The 21,852-nt window shown below is 38.5% G+C and overlaps 1 protein-coding gene across 1 annotated transcript in view; it reads right to left on the bottom strand.

Annotated features, from left to right (window-relative positions):
• Positions 1-21,852, bottom strand: part of LOC139687070 (tubulin polyglutamylase ttll-4-like) — a 269,846-nt gene that overhangs the window by 53,783 nt on the left and 194,211 nt on the right. The window contains exons 3-5 of the mRNA XM_071584174.1: positions 5,170-5,356; positions 3,142-3,245; positions 2,253-2,503 (exon numbers count right to left, since the gene is read on the bottom strand). Of these exons, the coding sequence (XP_071440275.1) occupies positions 2,253-2,503; positions 3,142-3,245; positions 5,170-5,356 (542 nt within the window). The remainder of the gene's footprint in view (positions 1-2,252; positions 2,504-3,141; positions 3,246-5,169; positions 5,357-21,852) is intronic.

A 21,852-nucleotide genomic window follows, 5' to 3' on the forward strand; every position in this document is an offset into this window, starting at 1 on the left:
TTTGGTTTTCTGGATTCTTCTCGGCGCAGAATACCAGAATGATCATTTAAATACTGGAAAAAAATCGTATCGTAATATCTTATCGTAAAATATCGGATCGTAAAATATCGTATCGTATTGCTCCATCAAATATTTTCATCATCGGAAGCAGGGTGACGCGGTTCCTGGTCATCCGGATGTGGGTTTACAGATGCTCTTGGCCGTATTTATACAGTTCAGCCGAAGATGATGAATGCTGTTATTGGTGAATGGTCGAGGGCCAACATCGTTCGAATCACTAACAACTGTGAATGGTATAGTGTGCCCAACATTTCATATATATATATATGTATATATATATATATATATATATATATATATATATATATATATATATATATATATATATATATAAAGGCACCAAATAGATATTCATGAATAAATAAATAATTTTTGAAAAAACACAAAAGTTGCGTTGCCAAAGTACTTTCTGAAAAGACCTCTTATTTCGCGAGCTGCTAGGATATTTTTTAAAACTATTTTCAAACACCTTTTTATTGTATTTTATTTAGCGGTTTTCTGACTGCAAGTCAGCGGACCACTGTGATAACTCTTATACCAAAGATGACGCGCTCCAAGTCGTTCAACGACTTCCAGCCTACAGCCCGTTTAAATGCCGATTATACAATATTGGCACACGTCCTGCACCCTAGAATGACGGCTGTTGCCGAAATCGTCCTCTCTCTATCCCAGTACTCCCAGTCGAAAGTGCGAAATGTTATCGATACCGCACTTCTAATTCGCTACGTTTTTTTCCTCGCCCTCGTATGGCGATCGTTTTCCATCAGAGCTAGCTATGGATCTTGAGAAAGCATTTGAGCATGGATCCTAACCGTGCTCAAGACGATGGCCCTCTCCAAGTACTTCATGCGCACCGTCTCAACGATGCATACCGGTAAATACTACTCTAGAATTAGGTTAAAGAATGCCTCCTCGCCGCCCATTCCCGTCGGTAACTCCGTTCGGCAGGGCTGCCCGCTATCAATGCTGCTGTTCGCCTTTGCCTTAGACCCCCACTCAGACGACTGCAGAGCAGTGGAATCGGGGTACGCCGTCACTGCGCCGTCTGCCTGGGCGTCGCATACGCTGTCAACATACGCTCTTCATAAACGACCCGTCCCACATGGCTCTAGCCCACGACATATTAACGTCATATGAGCAGCGTGGTCTCTTCCTCATCAACCGAAGATACAAGTTTCCACTGCTGAAAGGCAACCGGCCCCCTACCTCCAACGCTTGGTCAGAAGCGCCGTCCCTCAAAATCTTAGGGCTCTGCCGGGAGGAGGTGGTTCCCACGATTAAGCGAAACTGGGGAATTATAGATCACCACGTAAAATGGAGTGTTGCAAAACTTTCACTCCCTTCTCTCCCGCGCGTGACCCGCGTCCGCCTCCTCAACCAGGTTGTCTTCCCGAGGCTATGTATGGTACGTGGCCCATCTGTGGCTGCCTCCGGTGCCGGGCACACTTTGCCCGTGGTTGGAGAGTTGTTTTGCAGAACGACTGCGCTTCAAACATATCGATAATTCTTGCCACATATAATGTTCCGTTGCTAATCCAAATATTCTTCATATATCTTTTGAATCATTAATATCTTTCCACATTACTACTCATGGTCAAAATTGCATGATTATGCGTGCGATTATATGCATGTATATGAATGTATGTATGTATGTATATGTGTACATGCATATTTATGTTTATGTGTATGTATAGATATAAAATATATTTTCTTTTATAAATATATATTTATATAATAATTTATATAAATAATTATATATATATATATATTCATACAAGGAAAATATATATGCGGCAAGAATAATCTGTAAGCTGAAATCATGTTTAATGTAAAAACTAGCTGTGTAACATTTCGGACCGAACAAAATTAAATTGAATCATTAAGGTTGATCTCTCGCAAACATAACTGATGCCTTTTCATACATTTTTAAACATTTCCTCTACATATATGCTGAAAAGCACATAGTAAAGCAAATTATTAATGAATCGATTGTTAAGCTTTACGTTGTCCCTAGGTTATTTCATTGAGGATTATCAAAAGTATGTTAAAAAATTATACCAGAATCATATCTATCCATCTCCTCATTACTGTATGGAGAGGAACATTGATGAATAATGAATTATGAAAATGGCTTGATATTGATTCCATGACCCCGTGCAAAACTCGAATGAATTCGTCTTTTCTGGACTCACTCTTTCCTGCGCACTCGGCTGAAGAACTCCATGGTGGTGAGGAGGTCGGGGCGGCCGGCCAGTGGCTTGAGCACCCACGAAGTGTTGAAGCGCGGCCCATCGGCCGCCGTGAGCAGGTCTTCGTACTGGCCTGGAAGGACGTAGCAAGGTTTGGGGCGGAGTGGCTCGAGGAGCGATCGAAGGCGGACCCGGGTGAGACAGAGGCCATCCCGGCTCCACAGGGCCCTCCGGATGCCGGGTATCCGCCCGATCTGGGCACAGTCATTTCAGAGCAATGCAACGGGTGATGTATGAAGACACATGGAATGAGACGCGTGGATGAGTGAGTTCAATATTCAGCATACTCTCATTATAAATAGCACGGAATGAAATCTCCTTCAGGACTGAAACCTATTTGGATTTAAGTGGCCGTCTATCAAACACTGTTCTATTTTGAAAAACTACGTATTTTCTGGTTCAACCATTTCTTAATATTGAGGACGCATTATCCGCAAGAGTATTCGGAATCAAAAGTCAGTGAAATGGTTTTAGTCATTTCTTTCTCAATATCCATTTTAAGGATGTTTTAACGATTTTTATTCGCTCATTGATGAACGTACTACGGATTAACCCCGGTAAAAAAATGGTTAACTAATCAAGAAGAGTGAACAAAACGAATTTGGGTGCCAAAAATCATGGTCCTTGAAGGAAATAACTTTTACCTTAATTTGTGAGAGCAAGAAGGCCTATTTATGAGATTCTCAACAATCAAAATACTCTCTTTTCTTTGCTTGAACAAAGTGAAAAGAGTAAATAACACAATGATATTTCATTTCATTTCTACCGCTAAGGAAGGGTATTGGTAACATGATATGTGATACCTAAAATAAAACAAGCACAGAATCTTTACCTTTTGGGATGGTATCAAAGAAAGAGGAATAACTTCATTAAGACAGGAATCTTCATCGCTTTCTAAGGGCATCATACAAAGAAAGAGGCACCAGGCTTCCGTGTCTGCAACACAAAAATGAAAGAATGAAAGCCATTACGAATTCCATGAAAAGCACTATTCTGGAGTACATGCAAGGGTGTGTTCCTTATGAATTTCATATATTAAATAATGAATAATTACTTGGTAAAACTTAAAAAAAAACTAAAATTGCTATCTACCATATAGGAGTGCGTTTTATTTTAATGTAGATTTTTTTATAGAAAATTGATTCTCACAATATAAGAAGTAAATTTCTATATGGCACATGAATATACTGTCTCATTAAAATAATGCTTTTGTATCTAAACTTTAACAAAAAATTTAGAGCGTAGTGAGAATTGATTCTAAAACAAATTGATAGTTATAAAGGCAGATAATTCGTTCAAACCTTTTAACCTATCATTCAAATATCAAATCATTGAAATTCTGGTGCATGTTTACATTAGGTGATCATGGAGAAGCTTGTTGTATCATAATACTACGGAAAACCTTTACATCGAATTAGCAGCCATTATAAATAGCCTTAAATAAAAACGCAGATGCAGTGTTTTGAAAAAAAAGCAATGGAAATATACACCTCAGGTTGGTATCTGATTAAGAAATTGGCGTTTTCAATGCAAGAATCAGTTGCTCTGCGTACTTGTCATGAAATCATTATGAATATGCTTGATTACCCAAGGAAATTAATGTATGCGAATAGTTTCAAAGATGCAATTTAAATAATAGTACATTACGCAATAAATATTTTGAAAATGTGATTTTTAAAAATGTAACTTGTACACTTCATTCATCATGATCCGTAAATATCCGTACCGAAAAATGGAATAGGGGCGAGTTCACTGATGCAACCTACGCCATTTATCCGGAGAGCTGATTAAAGTTTAGGGGAGGTGGCACAGGATATTACTCATCTCAAAGGTCCCAGCCTAAAATGTAATATTCCCAGCGAAGAGAGCATGACGTAAATAACTTAGGATAAGGACGCCGTCATTTTGGCTGGTGACATGGGGAATATCATCGCCGAGAAAACACCGAAAGTTAAAAAAAAAGAAGCAAAAATATCTTTTAGTTAGCGACCCTAGAACCAAGTTACTCTACTCTTCGACTGAACCATTTGTAGTGACTCATCAAGGACAACATCCATGCCCTCAGGCCTGCTAAAGAATATCACACGCGACACGCAGACGTCATATGCATGGCTTCCCAGGGTTTAATAAAGAATTCGTACCGCTCCGAACTAAAATATAAGTATAGTTGTAAATAGAATTGATTTAGCTTTAGCCCTGGGAGTGGCGAGTGTGTAAATATGGGGATGTAAATTCCCTCTTTTCTCTCTCTAGATGTATGTATGTGTATATATGTATATATATATATATATATATATAGAAAAATATACAATGTATACTACTATTGAGTCACGATATTCCAGGGTTAGAGCGTTGGACTAATGACCCGCAGGTCCGGGTTCGATTTCCGGGCCTTCTGGTGAAGTAGGCAGACCTTCCTGAGCAACCGGCTAAGGGAGAGGAACTGACCTCCCTACCTTGATCTGTCAATTTCACATACCGACGGCCTTTACACTGGATAAGCTCTGAGGTTGCCTACCAAACTGACCGTCGGGTTGATTACTGTGTTTATGGTTAATACACTAGCAATTACATACATATTTGATTGTACGAGTTTTTAAACACATGCATAATGATAACCTCTACAAACTTATGACATCAAGATTTACTATTGAAACCAATACACTACAAGAGAATTAACTGAATAAATACATAATTTTAGCCAGCAACATCAGGGGTTTCGCATGATATCGATGATTTGGTGGGCCGTCATTTACAAATTAAATTCCAATTATTTCACATTGAGGCTTGTGTCGCTAGACGGCCTTTAATTTTGCTTGATCACATGAGAGTCTGCGAGGTCGCCTTTTCAGACCCTTACCTATTCCGTCCGAACTCCTGGTGATGTTACCGTTCTTCTGCAGGATGGAGATGTTGGACTGGCTACGGAAACCTGCCCTGCGGAGCGCTCGGCTGTAGAGCGGCAGGTCGCGCCTCAACGTGGATAATTGACCGTGGAGCTTTACCTCCATGGCTCCACTCCTCCTCTCCAGTTGTTCTTCCTCCAGCTGTGGAAGATGGCAAGCGTTTCGCGACGTATTAATTAGCCTCTCAGATAAAAGCATTTCTTTATTCGGGTCATAGCAAATGAAAGCAAAGTGTTACCACCAAACTACGACTATACAATCATTTCGAGTTTAGGTATAGAAATTCATAAAGGAAAAAATTGTGGTTAACATTGACTGGTAAAATTTGTGGATAACCGTTTTCATTGAGTTCCCAGGAATAGTGTCCATCTCGGGAATAAGAGAAACTATCAAATGTATTTAATCGTTCCCGAATGCAATATTCGAAAATTCATTAGAAAAAAAATGCTATAATTTTGACAAGATATGACCGTTAAAACTAGTTCTTCCGTTGCATTTAGTTTTACTTAATCATTGCATAAATGTTACCAACCCGTGGAAAAAACAAATTAGATCTATTTCTTACGTACACCCCAGAACGTATTCTGAGCGTAGCTAATGACGAGGGCTTGAGTGACCATACATCTGTTTATATCAACATTGACGTAGACTTAAAAAGGAGTACGACATCAAAACAGAAAGTTTATATCTACCATAAAGCTGACTTTGAAATGGTTACCAATAAATTAAAATCTTATTATTAGAGTTCGTTATGCGCTGCAGTAATACCAACATTCAAGAAGATTGACAAAAAAATGGCAGTATTTTTAAAGGTGCAACACAGATTTCATCCCTACATAATACGTTGAAACAAATCGCGATCCCAGGTGGTGTAATAATGAGGTTTGGAAATCGCTTCGAAAGCAGAGAACATTACATTCAAAATGAAATGGAAGCAGGCGAGAGTATATCTCCGCGCAGAATGGGAATTCATTGGACAAGGGGAGATCTTCTAAAATTGAAAATAAAAGAAAGTTGCGTAGTCGCCTTACCAGAAGTTAAACGTAGAGTACTGTTTGGACAGTGTCTCTAAAGCGTTCTGCTCATATGTTAGAGAGACCAAACGATTTGAGCAAAACGTGCCTTGCATTAGGGACGTTAACAATGTAATCCACACTATGGGCGAGGGAATAGCAAATAATCTCAATGAATTCTTCGAATGTTTTCACGAACAATTCTCAGATAGTCTACCCAATGAAATCATTGCAAATTTAATAGCGGATGAAGAAGGAATTCTTAAATTGCTTCAAAAGATTAAACCCAAAAAATCCCCGGGCCCCAAATGTATACCGGCTGGGGTGTTGAAACAATTACCTCATAACATCGCCCCGTATCTCGAATTAATATTAAAGAAATCCCTCACAGAGTGGAAAGTCCGTGAGATGTGATATCTGGACAGCATTAACTTCTTGAGTGACGATCAGTACTGATTCACGAAAACCGCTTACTCGACTTCAAATTAGGTCTATTTGCAAATGACTTACTTTTATCCGGTGAGAGTGGTAGTGATCTTTAGAAGGAAAGTGGATTTGATATTTTTGGATTTTAAAAAGGTTTTTAACGATGCCCCCCATGGTTTAAAATATAGTAATTCGAGTGAATGTAATACTTTTGCCTCTGTTAAACATGAAACGTCTCGAAAAAGTTGTGTGAGCTTACATAAAACCGAAAAACAAAAAGTAATTGACAAAAGAAATATTATAACATTAAACTACCGTAGCATTAGAAATAAAATATTGGATAGTGAACATATTCTTGCCAGTAAAAACGCAGATATGGTAGTTGGAACGGAAAGTTAGCTCACAGGAGGTATAGCAAACAATGAGGTTTTTCCAAACGGTTTCACATTTTACAGAAGGGACAGACCTAATAGATTGGGTGGAGGAGTATTCATTGCTGTAAAGTCACATCTTAGTAGCCAACGATATGAATGCGACGTAGATGACATAGAAAGCGTTTGGTGCAACATTAAGGACTACAACGTCAGAAGCCTATTCGTGTGTTCATTTTACAGACCCCCAGGTTCTAACACAGATGTCCTACACAAGCTCTACGACCAAATATCCACTCTGAGCAACAAACATAGCAATAGTATCATTATAATCGCTGGTGATACAAATCTACCGTCAATTGACTGGGACACGTACTGCGTTGGAAAATCTGCCAAAAACAGAGATTCATGCCAAGAGCTACTTCATCTATTCGCACACTCTTTAGAACGAATTGTTAAATCACCAACACGGGGACACAGCATACTAGATATCATTGCGACTTCTATGCCGGAAATTATTAAAAACATTGGAGTAATGGATGAAATTAGTGGCCATAAGGCTATTTTTGTGGGGTTAAAAACTAAGTTCGTGAAAATAAACAAAGAAAAGCGTAACATCTATGGAAATCTATGGAATGAAGAATAAACGTTGACAAACTAATTCACTAGGTGCGATATTTGAAAACGCAGAAATACACCTACAGACTAGACAATGCATGCTAAGTGAAGCCATTACATTTAACCCAACGACGTCAGGTAAACTAGCGATATGAATAACCACGGGTGACAGGGAATTACCGAATAACTTGGCATTAGAAATATGCGTTTCCTCATTCAAAACTTCTATAATTTTTGACGTCTATATAAACCATTGGTCGCTGTTTGGTTTTCCCCAAAACTTATTATGGAATAGAAATTTAATAAAGATTATGAATGGAACACAAAACGGCACTTAAATCACCTCATGCACATGTGCTGATTATAGCATCAGAATAAGGAGACCTTTCAAGTATACTCATAAATTTTGGCATAATGGTAGAATGAAGAGTTGAGCAGGCAAACAGGAATTGCGAAATCGTGACGAAAGCAGCAAAATTGGATTGAGATCCTATAGTTGGAGTTCTTAAATAACATCCTGTTGTCGCAGTTCCTACCTATGTACCGAGAAGTACGTCATTCGTGGAATACGAAAATGAAGTCCCATTTAAGGGAAACAGAAGTGGGAGTATGCATGCAGAAGAAAGGAAAGCTTTGACGAAATACGTTTGAGCAAATGGGAAATTTGACTCCATCTACAACATAATTCTAAAGGGAAAACTGTTGATATAATAACGCTTAAATATTTTAGAAGCTCTGAGGGGTAAGAAGAATTTGCATTTTCAATAGAATTTGCGGGAAGCCTTTCATCGACCATCCATTTATGAAATGGTTCTCGAGTACTGGGGATACACAGTATCAGAATTAGCCGGCGGGGTCAGCTGAACGAAAGTCCAAATTGAGCCAATCAATATTGAAATTAAAACCCAAGAATATTAAGGGGCACTTCCAAAATTGAAACGAAAAAGTTCAAAAACGTTAAATAATGTTTGGGTTCTAATTATCTCACACTTATTTAAGAAGAATAGTGAAAAGTCAGTTTGCAATCCGAAATCATTTCAGCAATAGAGAAGCATTATTTTACAAAGTATTATGCTTTAAATTATTTCTTCTGACCCTCCACCACGATAAAAAATTCGCAAGAAACTATTCTGGCAATTTTTTCCCGATTCCCAATCAATTGGCCATAAATTTCTCTACCCACCGTTTAATTTACAAATGATATATTTGATTATGGATACTTAAAAATAGCTTTACGGAAACAATGCTAATGTAATAGAATGGGAAATATTTCACGACATTTGCATTGAATGCATCAAATACTTCAGTGTCACCTACGTATCTATAAATGAAGGCAGTAGTATGTAATTCATAATTAACACCATTTTTGCGAAAGAATAAAAAAAAACTGGATGTGAATAAAAAGACCAGAGTTAGGGAAACCATTCATTGAATAAGATGCAAATATCCGGGGACCATCTCCTGCTGCTTTCTTTCAACAATTTTATTCTACAATGCCGCCCGAAATATACAAATTTCTTTGAAATAAAAATGTAAGGTAAATTGCTATTAAATAATGCCAAAGCGTTTGAGGGTACGGATTAGCAATGATAAGGAACATCGAAAGACTAAAATTTAACTAACTGATATACTAGTCAATTAAAGCACGACTATAATCATGACTCTCGGCGTCAGCATAAGGGGGCAATGACACGTCATCACAGCGTCTAAAGGGTTCGTTATCAAACCATAGAATGGAGAAATCCCACAAAAAGTTAAGATATCTCCTTCATTAAATGCACATTCTCAATGATGCCTCAATGATCATCCCATCCTAGTATCGTTGTTTGATTTTACTTGAGATGAAAAAGACATAGTTTAAGCAACGAATTGCGGCGGTAGGTGAGGATGTAGTTGCTGGACGTGGTGCAAAACGGTTTTATGTTGCAAAATAAGTTCTGCAGCACGCCAACTACTCTAGACCAAAACACAAAGAAAGAAAACACAGATATCATAAAACATCTATCCTCTCTCAGGCCCATCTTCCGTTTCACGAGGGGATCGAGATGGTGCGGGGGCTAACGTACTGGCTTCCCACCGTGAGGGCGCGGGTTCAAATCCCGGCGGTGTTGAATATTTTTCAGAGGTATCTCGATCCCTACTTGAGGTGCTTTGTGGAGGGCACTTTGAGTGAGTACGCCGTCCGTCGGATGGGACGTTAAACTGCGGACCCCTTGGCGCCTTTCGTAAAGAGTAGGCTAATGCCGACGCCGGGTTTCTCTCCACCCTTCATCCTTTCCTGTCCATCCCCTATGGCGCAAATGACCTCAGCTGTCGGTCGCCTCCCCTCAAAACTACTACTACTACTCCGTTTCACGACTGGTGTCCAAACACTCACAAAATATTACAAGTATTTAGACGTACACGTTTGCACTTTAAACACTTAAAATATTTTATGTTATGCTTAAGCTAAAATTTTTGTCGCAATAAAAATATAAGGAGTGCTTAAGATCAAAAATGAATCTCATTTAAAGAGAATTTTAAACTCTTCCAACGAATTTTGCCCAGTTACTGACGGCAAGTGGAGTAGCGACTACACAGACAAAGATAATTGGTTCATTTTCAAATCCATACCACCGGATGGAAACTAAAGTAAAGGTAAACAAGTTCTTAGGCTGCATACAGGAGCAAAGCCATACTCATGCTTAATTAATATTTGCACTAGAATCCACGCCAATGTTGGATGACAATCGAACGTATGTTTTGAAACGTAATCAAATTCAAGGTCTAAATTTGTTTGTTACAACAAAACGTTTTAAAAATTCTCTTACTTTGAAGCAAAAGCTTAAAGGAACCAGTTGAGGGAGAAAGGAATATGAAAATACTTTTTTCTCAGCTGGGTGCTGCAATTAGTTTTGTTTTGAAAATAAACCAGAACTGTATCCTTTATCCTTTAATCGACGGACGTGAAGAGATTTCAGTTATCCCTTTACTTTTACTAAAAGACTTGCGTTACAAATGAAGGATTTTTAAATACATAGGGAATGTTAATATTAAAAAAAACGTGAAATTAATAAAGATATAAATTACAACTAATATTACTGCGGTGCACATTTAGGGTCGTCTATGGAAATGGAAACTTGGTTAATAAAATAGGGTTACTCAATGAAAATTCAACATTCTTAAATTTCCAGGCCAATATATTAATGTTTTCTCCTGCCTACAAGCGGCATTATTTAAGTTTGTGTTCCCATGTTTTTAAATCAGGAATACCATTTTACGAATCTTAACTCACAATCTACCAATATAACAAATGTTAAATCATTAACTAATGAAAGTACCTAAAATTGCTCAGAATTAGAATCGAAATGCAATAAATATAATGACTGGGGTGATTCAGTCAGGTTCAAAATCATCCTACAATAATACCGAGGTTATGACGTCACGGCATAGATACTTCCCCATTTTTTATATGAAATTCAGCATTCAACGAGAAAACATTTCGTCGTTGTCGATGGTGCTAACTCTAAATACTGAAAAGACCCCAATAAAAGTGCATCACCCATCTCCATTTCCAACCCAAGCTTTTTAACAGCGCTGACTTTATTTTTTAGATGCAAAGCCTGTAAAAATGACATACTCGGTGCGTTCCGAAAGTAACGGAATTGAATTTCCCGCGCCGCTCCTGTTGGTCGGAGCGGGCCAGAATTACTCGGAGTTGGTGGGGGGTGCCGCTAGACCAGGCTCAGTGCTCTTCAAGCTGTGTAAGCGTCAGGACGTTAGTTATTGTAAACCTCTGCGCGCCGAGCGTGTCACGAAAAAAATGGCATAGTAGATCCAGCAACGTTACCCGATCACTAAGTTTTGAGCTAATCTGAAAAAAATCTCTTATGGAAACCAACAAAATGAGTCTTGGGGCTTACGGGGACTCTGCTCTTTCCTCATGTTGCCAATGAACTGAACGTGTCGTCCCCTGTTGAGTTTCGCATTGTTTCTGAAGATTTAGCGATGAGGGAAGTGTGCGCTATGCTCTTGCCCAAGGGGTTATCAAACGACCAAACGACCAACCGAACGGAAATTTCAAGTTAACTTTTGCAAAGTATTGGAAATGAACCTAACTATTAGGACAACGTCATCACTGGTGATGAAACTGGGTTTTTTTAATATGACCCAGAAGCAAAACACCAAAAGTCTGAGTGGCACACCGACCCTGAGCCCATCAAGGCAAGAATGAGCAAATCTAAAAGTGAAAACAATGCTCATTGTCTTCTTCGACAGTAAAGGAATGGTCCATAAGGAGTTGGTTCCTCAAGGGCGGACAGTAAATGCTGCCTACTTCACGGATGTGTTGGAAAGACTGAAAAAGGGTCATCAGGGCGAGAAAATACATCTCCGCTACCTGGAAACTCCATCACGACAACGCGCCTTGCCACAACGCGCTACGAGCCTACGAGTTCCTGGCCAAACACCAGGAGCCAACGCAGCCCCACCCCCTATAGCTCCGACATCGCCCCAGCAGACTTCTTTTTGTTCCCTCCGATTAAGGCAGCCCTGAAAGGAACCAGTTTTTCAAAAATTGAAATACTTTCGGAACGCATCCTGTACGTGTGAGGAAAAACAAAATTCCACCCAAAATAGGCAAACCGCTGGTGATCATAAGTTGGTTGTGAGGAAGGATTTTTACTGCTGGCCACATGGATTTAAAATTAATTGCGTGCCAAGAGACTTTTGTTTGATTTTATAATATACTATGTTAAGAGTAATTGTTACAAAACTTTTTGGTATCGCCTTGTAAAGTGATGGCATATAAATGTAATCCAACTATTCTGCCGGTATTTTTACACCACTGGCCGTGATTTCCACGTTCAAACGATTTTTCAAGGCGTTTAAATGTTTCCAAGAGTATTTAAATATCTTGATAATGAATTTTATTCGTTAAAACCGCAGCCGGTGGTGAAGAAACATTCGCGGAAAAGTCAAATGAATTTACTTTCTATTTAATTTGTATCACTTTTAGGGAAGAATGAGCAGTTGGCATACGATTGGCTTAATGATGATATTCAGCGTTTGAATTCGACAATTTAAATTGAATGACGAATCGCCTGAGAGAACCAAACATACAAAAAATTAATATCTCATAAATGTTGCATTACATTCATAACCGACCAATTGATACTAACTTCGTACCTCTATCATGGTAAATAATGATGCATGGAAAATGTTGTTCTTTGCGATAAATTTTCAAGGCCTTCCTCGTTTAAAAACTGATAACTAAATCCTTATTTAATGCTTATCGGTTCTAAGTTTCACTAATTAGACTCCAGTAATTCAACAGTGTCAAGCGTTATAGGTTGAAAGCTTTTCAGCTTAGGATGGAGAAAAGTCTGAATTATAGAAATTATGGATTATATATTTTACTTTGTTTTTAAGAGAATTACTGAGATTTTGTGAAAGGGTTTGAGGAATCCATTGCGCGCTATCATGACTCACGAGTAACTTTCCTGTTAAAAATGTGTGGGTGGAATCCGATGAATTATTCAGTATTTTGATTGAGAACTTAACGTCTCTCACAATGGCAGCATTGTCGTTAATATATCAGTACTTCCATAAGAGCAGTAACTGGGGCTTCGGGTCAACCTTCCATTTAAATTGATTGTCTCCCATCTTTAAATATTGAAACCGTCTTCTGCTATGCATAGAGATGAATTGACAGAACTTAATCCCCCGGAAGCATTGTAAGACTGGCCGCTTGCTCAGGCGACGGCAAAGCAGTCTGGACACCGGGAGAATTCTGATGCAGGCTTTCGTTTGTTTTAGCCGTGATCGTCCGAACTGAGTGATTTAGTTGCTAGAAGAAATTGGTCTGAATTTAACAGAGAGGTCATTTTTAAAAAGTTTATGTAATTCCTTTAACTTTTGACCCATGTGGGATTTAGGAAGGCATTATGCAGTTAGGAGTGGAAGAGTTTGGTCGCAAATTGAAGACTGTCATCGACGTACCCTACAATATACATATTTTAAATACCTGTTTAAAATATCTGTACTTTAAAAATATAATGCACATACAAATCAGTTTTCTCTATTTTTGATTTTAAATTATAATGGCTAAATAAAAATAAATGTGAAAGGATTTTGAAAATATTTCCTGGGTCCTAAATTTCATTTATATATTTGGAATTTTTCCCGAAAACAGTGTCTATATTACCGTCCGTACGTTAAAAAAATATGTCGATTAATTAATTTATTTTTTACCTTGAGCTTTGTTCAAAATAAACCATATGCCGATCACGTGTACGAATGCTGGTGCACGCTCGTCTAACAATTAGGAAGAGGGGGGAACATGATTTGATGGTGGTGGCAGGAGGGAGGCTGGTAGAAGAAGGGTTGGTGGCGGAGATGGGGCAAGGAGGTGGAACGTTGAACGGCGGTAAAAATCGATGGGAATGGGCCGAGGATGTGTCGGGGGTGGATTGGACGGCGGCGTGGAGAGTGGAATGGTGAAGGAGGGTTTCTTATCGCTCCTTCCTGCGAGGCCGTGTCTCCCACTCTCTCTTCATCGGACGATGAGATTCCGCGCGCTAGACGAGACATGTAATGGTCTCGAAGAGGAACGTGATCTATCAGGGTGTGGGGCGAGTGCGGAGATCCGCTTTTTTGTGTGTGTGTTTTACCGGGAGTGGCGAGGTTGGTTGCTGGGTCGGCAGGGCAAGGCGGTGGCGGTGCAGTAAGTGGCGTGTCATCGAGCCCTTAATAACCATCGATAGGGAAGGAGTGGAGTGGGTATTGGGAAAAGGCCCCCCTTTTGGAATTTTGCCTGAAATGGGAATGGGTTCTCGCGACCCGCTCGCCCTCACTCCTTCACCGAAACGGAAGACTCATTACTTTTCCTCAGCTATATGGAGCAAGGCGATACAAAACTGAGCAATGAATTGCTATAAAAGTTGAATGACTACTGCCATTCGCGAAATAGGAGCGAGAACGAACGCAAACACAGATTTTGATAACAGAACCTCCATAGTAGGAATAATCGGGGAAGAGTGAATTTAAGATGAAATAAGGAAAATGTATTTTACCAGCATTCATGTATTGGTGGAACGAGCGCGGGATGTATATAGAAGTTTTATCAATTTAATTAATTAATGAAATACTAAAAACTTCAATTTAATAAATGCTAATGAACAATAGCCTGTGTTTAGCTTCTTATTCGTATTCCTCTGATTTATTCTTCGGTTTCCGACGAAACCTTCCGTTCTCATACGGGATATTCTGGTCGAATTGACTCTGCGTGTCACTTCGACATGGAAATGCTATCTGAAACGGGAGGAAAAATGTCGCCGGATAATAAAAACGGCGAATGAATAAAAAGACTTCCTTCTTCACCAGACTACCATGAGGCACTGGAAATAAGACGGACGAAACGGCAGTAACACAGATTTTATGTTGTGATATTCAAATATAGAGAATTGAATGGGTTTCCTTTTTTCGGAATAGCATCAGGATAGAAGAAAAAATGAAGTCATTTAATAAGTAGAAAAAACAACGGAGCTGTCAAGTTAGGAAATGTCAGAACCCATGCAACGTGGATTAGAAGAGAAATGGCCATCATCAAACATATTGCTTCTGCTTGGCAATTATTTAACCAATTATAAAAGATCCAATGGAAGACCAGAGTAACTAGCTAAGACATTTTAGGGTGAAGAGTGGGTGAACCATGGCAAGAACATATTGAAAAACTACTACGAATGAAAAGCAAAGTATAGTCGAAGAATCGCAGCTTAAGGATTCGGATGATACACGTGAAGCATCTCACGGTTTTCAAGTGAAGAGAGAAAATTTAGAGGAGTTGAAAATTAGGAGCCTCGTCGATAGTTGAATCAAAGTCCACCTCAGATCGATTCATATTGATGATGGAAGTGATGCGATGAACATGAAAGGTTCCGTTTGTGAAAGATAATGGTGGAGAGAAAGTCGTGAACGATTGGCATACCCGCTGACAGTCGAATCATAGAGGAGACTGGTGGGAAAAAAGCGCAATTCAAAAAATCCTATCTAATTGCTATGGCTTCTCTCCGCACCATCGTTCGGCTGTACGAAATATTTTTAAATTAAAAAGACGGACATATGAAAGGTCAGTAGGGAATGAATGCTTTATGCCCGTTCAAATTTTTACTTAATGTTTATTTAATTAAATAAAATAAGAATTTAACTATCCGTTTCAACTTAGGGTATTTATTGAAATATTCAGATATGAACTAAAAAGGACCGCAATTGAAAATATTGAACAAATGAAATGATATTACATGAGCTGCAATCAGTGTACTGTGATACGGAAATAGTTGTGATGCATGGAGTTGCGAATGACAATTACCAGTAATTTCCAGGATTTGAACACCATCAAGGCAAAACCCTACCTGCAGGTAGCATGATTGTTTTCTAAAAATACGCCATATATACTCATGGGTGAAAAATAATATCAAGATTTATCTCAATTTGAATTAATGCTTTTGCGATGCATAAATTATGTAAAGAAATGTTTTGCTTTGATTGCGGAGGTGATGCTTAGGCTAATTCATAATCCATACTATTGTCACACTAATTGAAATAAAAATACTAAATATAGCCATTACGTAACCCATATTGCCATATTATATTATGGAACGACAAATTACGTCCGAAGGATATAATCCATACAGTGTCATATTTGGCCAGTTAATAATAGTAAACAGGGCTTTTAAAAAATTCTAGCTTCAATTGATATCGGCCGACTGTATAAAATGCCATTGGCTCCATACTGATCTGGGAGTAGGGGAAATTCCTCGCGTGTTATAATTCTTTCAAACGTTTCTCCAAACCACTCCAACTACCAACACGTCTTAGAAAGAGCTGCTGCCAAGCTCTCACAACAGCAATTAAGTGCCACTAACCCATTGACCCAAAAGAGATGAGAATGCTCGGGGAGTCGCGGCGTTGGAAAAGACATTTATCACTCAAAACTAAAAGAAAGTTTACGTGCTTTCTTGAGCAGAGGAAGGAATATTGCCGGGGGGAAGTTATGGACATTTATATAAAAAAGGCTAACCCAAGCGTCAGAGAATAAAAAGAAGCAGAAGGGTCCCGTGTTGCACGCTGCTTCACAACTCCCCTTCCGCACTCGGACAACCCTAAGGGCTTCCGGTCGAGATGGAAGGTTAAAAATAAGTTTGGTGTGTCGCAAAGTGGGAAGAACAAGGAGCAAGGTAATTCCAACGGAATCCGGCGGCTAATTAGCGAACTAGTTAAGGAGTCGTTTGGATGCAAGACGGGAACCCATGAAGGGGTCGGCTGAGGGGACTTTGGAGAGGGTGGAGACTGTTTGGAACCCGCCAGTTTAGGGGGGGTTAGGGAACGCTGGCGGATGGGGGTGTAAGGGGGGAGTTCAGGGGAGGTGAAAAGCAGTGACTCGAGGGGGAAGAAGGGGTGGGGCCAGGGTTCACTCGTAAAACGAGGTGGCAGCACCGGAGGGTGCCGCAGGAGGTCCGACCCCTATTTTTTTTCGAAATTACCAACGCTCTCAAATTCAACCAAAATTTCAGACAAGGAATAAATATGGCGCTTCGCTGCTGGGTGGGGAGGGGGACACGGTCGAGGGAAGGTGAGGGTGGAAAGAATGATCAACGGAGAGGCGGTCGAGGGAGCCGGGGCCGGACCACGAGAGCCAAAGCCCGACAAGCTGCGAGATTCACCTGATGTCCATCCCTGTGAGGTGCTCGAGGGTGGTCATGAATTCCCACGGAACGCGCAATACCTCCCATCGCAGGTTATGGCGTGTCGCCAATTATTCCGAACAAGAATGGTGTGAAATAAAGATGAGATGAAAACTCAGCTAATTTTTATCTTTTTAGATAAGGAAAAAATATGTAGTAATTTATTACGATTGCATAAAAAATTACCTCAGTTATGGAAATAATATTGCCGAATCAATTGCGACAAATAACAGAACATACATTTTCCAGATGACTTTGACTAAATTGATTGCGATATCTACCGACGAGGTAACAGATATTTTAAATGACAAGCCACAGCGACGACACATTTGTCGATACTATTGCGTTTTTGGTGATGTTAAATTGATTTTGTTCTTGCTTTTCTTAGATATATATATATATATATATATATATATATGTATATATATATAACATATATATATATGTTATATACTATACTATATAACATATATATATATATATATATATATATATATATACATACAGGTATAACACAGTAATCAACCCGAAGGTCGGTTTGGTAGGTGATGTTAATCCAGTACTAAGCCCTACGGCGTGTGAAATTCACACATCAGGGTAGGGGGCCAGTTCCTTTCTCTGTGCCTGTTATGGTTTCCCAGGAAGACCTGGTACCCGAAAAAATCATGTAGCTGCAGAGTGCCTTGCTTCCAAAACTTACAAGGCTCATACAATTTAAAACCAATATTTCAATACTGCCGCCAAAGAATACATATGTTAACTGCAAATATTTCATATCTTAGAGCTCATAGTCTGATTTTGCAAGTAAAATATCATTTCACACATTTGCCAATTGATTAAGAATATATAATTGCAAAAGTTAATGATTGGAGAAAACACTCAATACTCGTATGCATGCTACACTACGGATTTCTATTGCAAGATACGGCAAGTGGACAAATAGAACAAAAGAATAAGTTTTTCAACCGAAAGTTCCAAGTTAATAACTCAATTACCTTACATTTTATGGAGAAAAATAATATACGGGCTCAAAAAAATGGGCATGCTTCAATAATTAGATATTTAATGACCGAATAATACCGAAGAACCAAAGGTCTGATGATGAGCATTAAAAATTGCTTCATATCCTAGCGCGTTACGAAGCATTAAATGTTTACTTCGAAAGCAAAATACTTTAAGCAACTGCAAGAGAGTTACGAACGATCAACAAACTTTAATACACAAAGGTACAAAAGAAAAACTTGTGCAATAAAACGATATATTTAAAATAAAGAATTTACTGTTATTTGGCATAAAAAACCATTTTATTATAAAATTTCATTAAAATTTTGGTCAAATATCAATCGGAACGAAAAAGTATAAATATCTTTATCAAGTAATTAGTCGATTCTGTTTAGCCAAAAGGTAAAATTATGAATTTTTCAACTTAAATGTTGACTATTCCTAGGAACGGTTCGTCCCATCGAAATTCAACGCTGTCACCTATTCTATGGCAGCGTATTTCTTTGATTTGACAGTTGGCATAATTTTCCTCTGCTACTCATTGGCAATTTCCTGTTTTTCTGTGTACTTTTCCTTTGACGGCTGTCATCATCAGGACACCGTGTCTTTAAATGTATCCGCTAAAGCTGTCTCTCACTTCGATCGAAATATTATTGACAAAAAACCTTTATAAAAGTGATTAACGGGAATATAGAGAATCACGTGATGCTATATTTGACTTTACCAAAAACAATTAACTTGGCGTGTCCTTTTTCACAGAAAGGAATGATTTTTCTGAGAAGGCTGTCAAATTTAGCGATCCGTACTGACCTAATATTGTGTTCATCACGCCCAAAATGTCGCGTCTTTAGAAGCTCCATTTTTCAACAAAACACTCAAGTTAGCAAGCAAAAAGTTAGCAAGAAAATAAGATTTATTTATAACACCCACCTTCAGTCGAACTCAATTATTAATCAGTCAAATTATTTCTCAAATCTATAGACGGTGATAGCCATCAATTATGCATTTGCATTATTGTCTAAGTGAAATACAAACAGAAGTCAGTTGTGTACTTAAGAGAAAGCCTATTGCAAAGTTATTTCAAACTGATTCCGAGTTGTAAAATTTTGTAAAACAGTAGAACTTGTGTAATAAAAAAATATCAAGTAGATGTTCGAACACAAAACATTTTTGCACAAAATATTTCAGTGCCAATATGAAGATAGTAATACATTTCTTTAAGTTGAAACCCATTAACAACAAATGTTTATTCCATATTCGATTGCATTTTTCCAATAGCAGTTCCTATTACTAGCCTCGCAGTACATGGGTTAGTACTAAGTAGCATATTTTAATCAGAGGTTAAGTCTGGTTGGAATGATAATATTATGATATCTTCAATAAATCATCGTCAAAGTGCTTACCTTACAATATCAGACCTCACAAAAGTGGTTCTTCAATCAGTCGCATTCCTTGTTGTTTGAGTTTTCATTTCCTTAAAGCACTACACGCAATATTAGCGTATGCATATTAACCTTTTCCTCACAACTTCACTCAACGTCCTCAAACCTCTCCTTCTTGCAAATGATTTCATTGCTAATGCGATTATTTTCCTAATGGTGGCTCTGATGTTTTTTATTTTCCTCTGAAACACTCTCTGAATGCATATTTATATAACCGCTTCAGTTGCTTTGCTTATTCTCTTTCACTTTTACTTCTTACTCGTGAATCTCATAACTTTTTTCTTCGACAAATTTTACACCAGGCATTTTATATTGCTCCAGTAATAACCCATAAATTCAGACTTTCACCCATCTGAGCCACAATTCCTTGATCATCTGTAAGTCTAACTTTATCTCTAATCACCTTATTCTATTCCAAGTTCAATTTATATTTCGTCAGAATATATGTTCAAAAGTACCACCGATCATGGACAATGCTGTCTCATTCCGCTTCCTACTGCTGCTCACCCTGATTCTGTGCCGCCGAATCCATGGACAACTTTCGAACTACCAGTAATCCGGAGTAAACTACCAGTTTACTCCGGATTACTCAATATTTTCATTTTCCCGCTCTGCACGATGGAATTTCGGTTCCATATCCACGTATCACACAAAGACACCAACCAACTACCAACTACCGTTCTCATCAAAACGATGGCCTCACTCTTTCATCGACCCATTTTATTCCTATGTGATCTTTGCCTAAGTAGTTACTTGCTGCATTTCGTAAACTTCTCTCTGTGATTCTCTTAATGAAATCTGGTTCCTATGAAATAAAACCTATCATCCTTTACTCATTACATGCTCTTGCTACTCAACAATTATTTGGGGTGGGGTATTTCAATTGACCGAAGGATATCTCCGCGCCAAATGCCAACATAAATATTCCATGCATGTTCAAAAATCTATTTATTCCATTTCCCTTCTAAACATTTCGGTAATTCTCCGGCATATTATGTATTCCTTCAGTTTCACCCGAATCCACCCCCGAAGCGCAGTTTCTATTCTGCTGTCCAGTTCTCCTGGACGCCATCTATCCTGGCCTCCGTCTCATTTCCTTTCTATTTCTAAACTTGCCGACCTAACATCTTCTAACATGAAGCCCTCCTACGAATTCTTTCCTCATCCCCTGAATCTATTTTGGCTCTATTAATGGCTCCCCTGCCAAACATTCTATGGTAGGCACAGTGTTTCCCTTCCTGCATCCAGAAAATTCTTTTCCGTTCCTTTTTAGCCTTTCTACTTTTCCCTCACTCTGAAATTTCTCCAAATGATAACTCCATAAATTCCACTGACCTTTACACAATTGTTACTTAGCCTACTAGTTTCTCGTCAATGTTAATTAATTGCACTATCTCAATCATCTCTCTTATACGTAATTTGCCCTGCTTAGTATTCTTATATTCATTGTTTTTTCCATTGGCATGGTTTCTTTTGATTATTTTACTCTTCCATTCTTAATATCCACTTAACGTTCCACAGCCATTTTAATTCGTCTATCTACAATCAAATATTTTTAGATTTTCTTGGTCAATCTTCTTTTGTTTGCCCGTGACACATTGAAGAAAAAAAATGGCATTTGACCTCATAATCCTTTTGAATTTAAATTTCATTTCATTACAGCTTAAGTACAATCCGACTCTGCATTCACTTTTGATAATACCAGTTGGTGGTGCTGTTCAAAAATGTCTTACGAACTGTGACGTAGTCTAGCTGGTCCCGCTTTCATGCAAACCTCTTCCAGGATAAATTTCTGAATCAAGTCTAGTTTTAATCAGGTGGATCAGGCTCTCACCTACAGAATTCCCTGGTTTTTTTCCGAAATAATTTATAATTTGTAAGGGTTAGTCCTTCCTCAACCTCTCTAACATCACTTCTTTTACCTGCCACCGTTCTCCAATCCTCCAATATCATTAGGTGCTTTTTCCTGGCAAGTTTATATATATATATATATATATATATATATATATATATATATAACACTTTTTGAAAGTCTCACGGACG

The sequence above is a fragment of the Hetaerina americana genome, unplaced genomic scaffold (assembly GCF_022747635.1).
Source record: "Hetaerina americana unplaced genomic scaffold, ioHetAmer1.1.p SCAF_16, whole genome shotgun sequence".
NCBI classification, from domain to species: domain Eukaryota; kingdom Metazoa; phylum Arthropoda; class Insecta; order Odonata; family Calopterygidae; genus Hetaerina; species Hetaerina americana.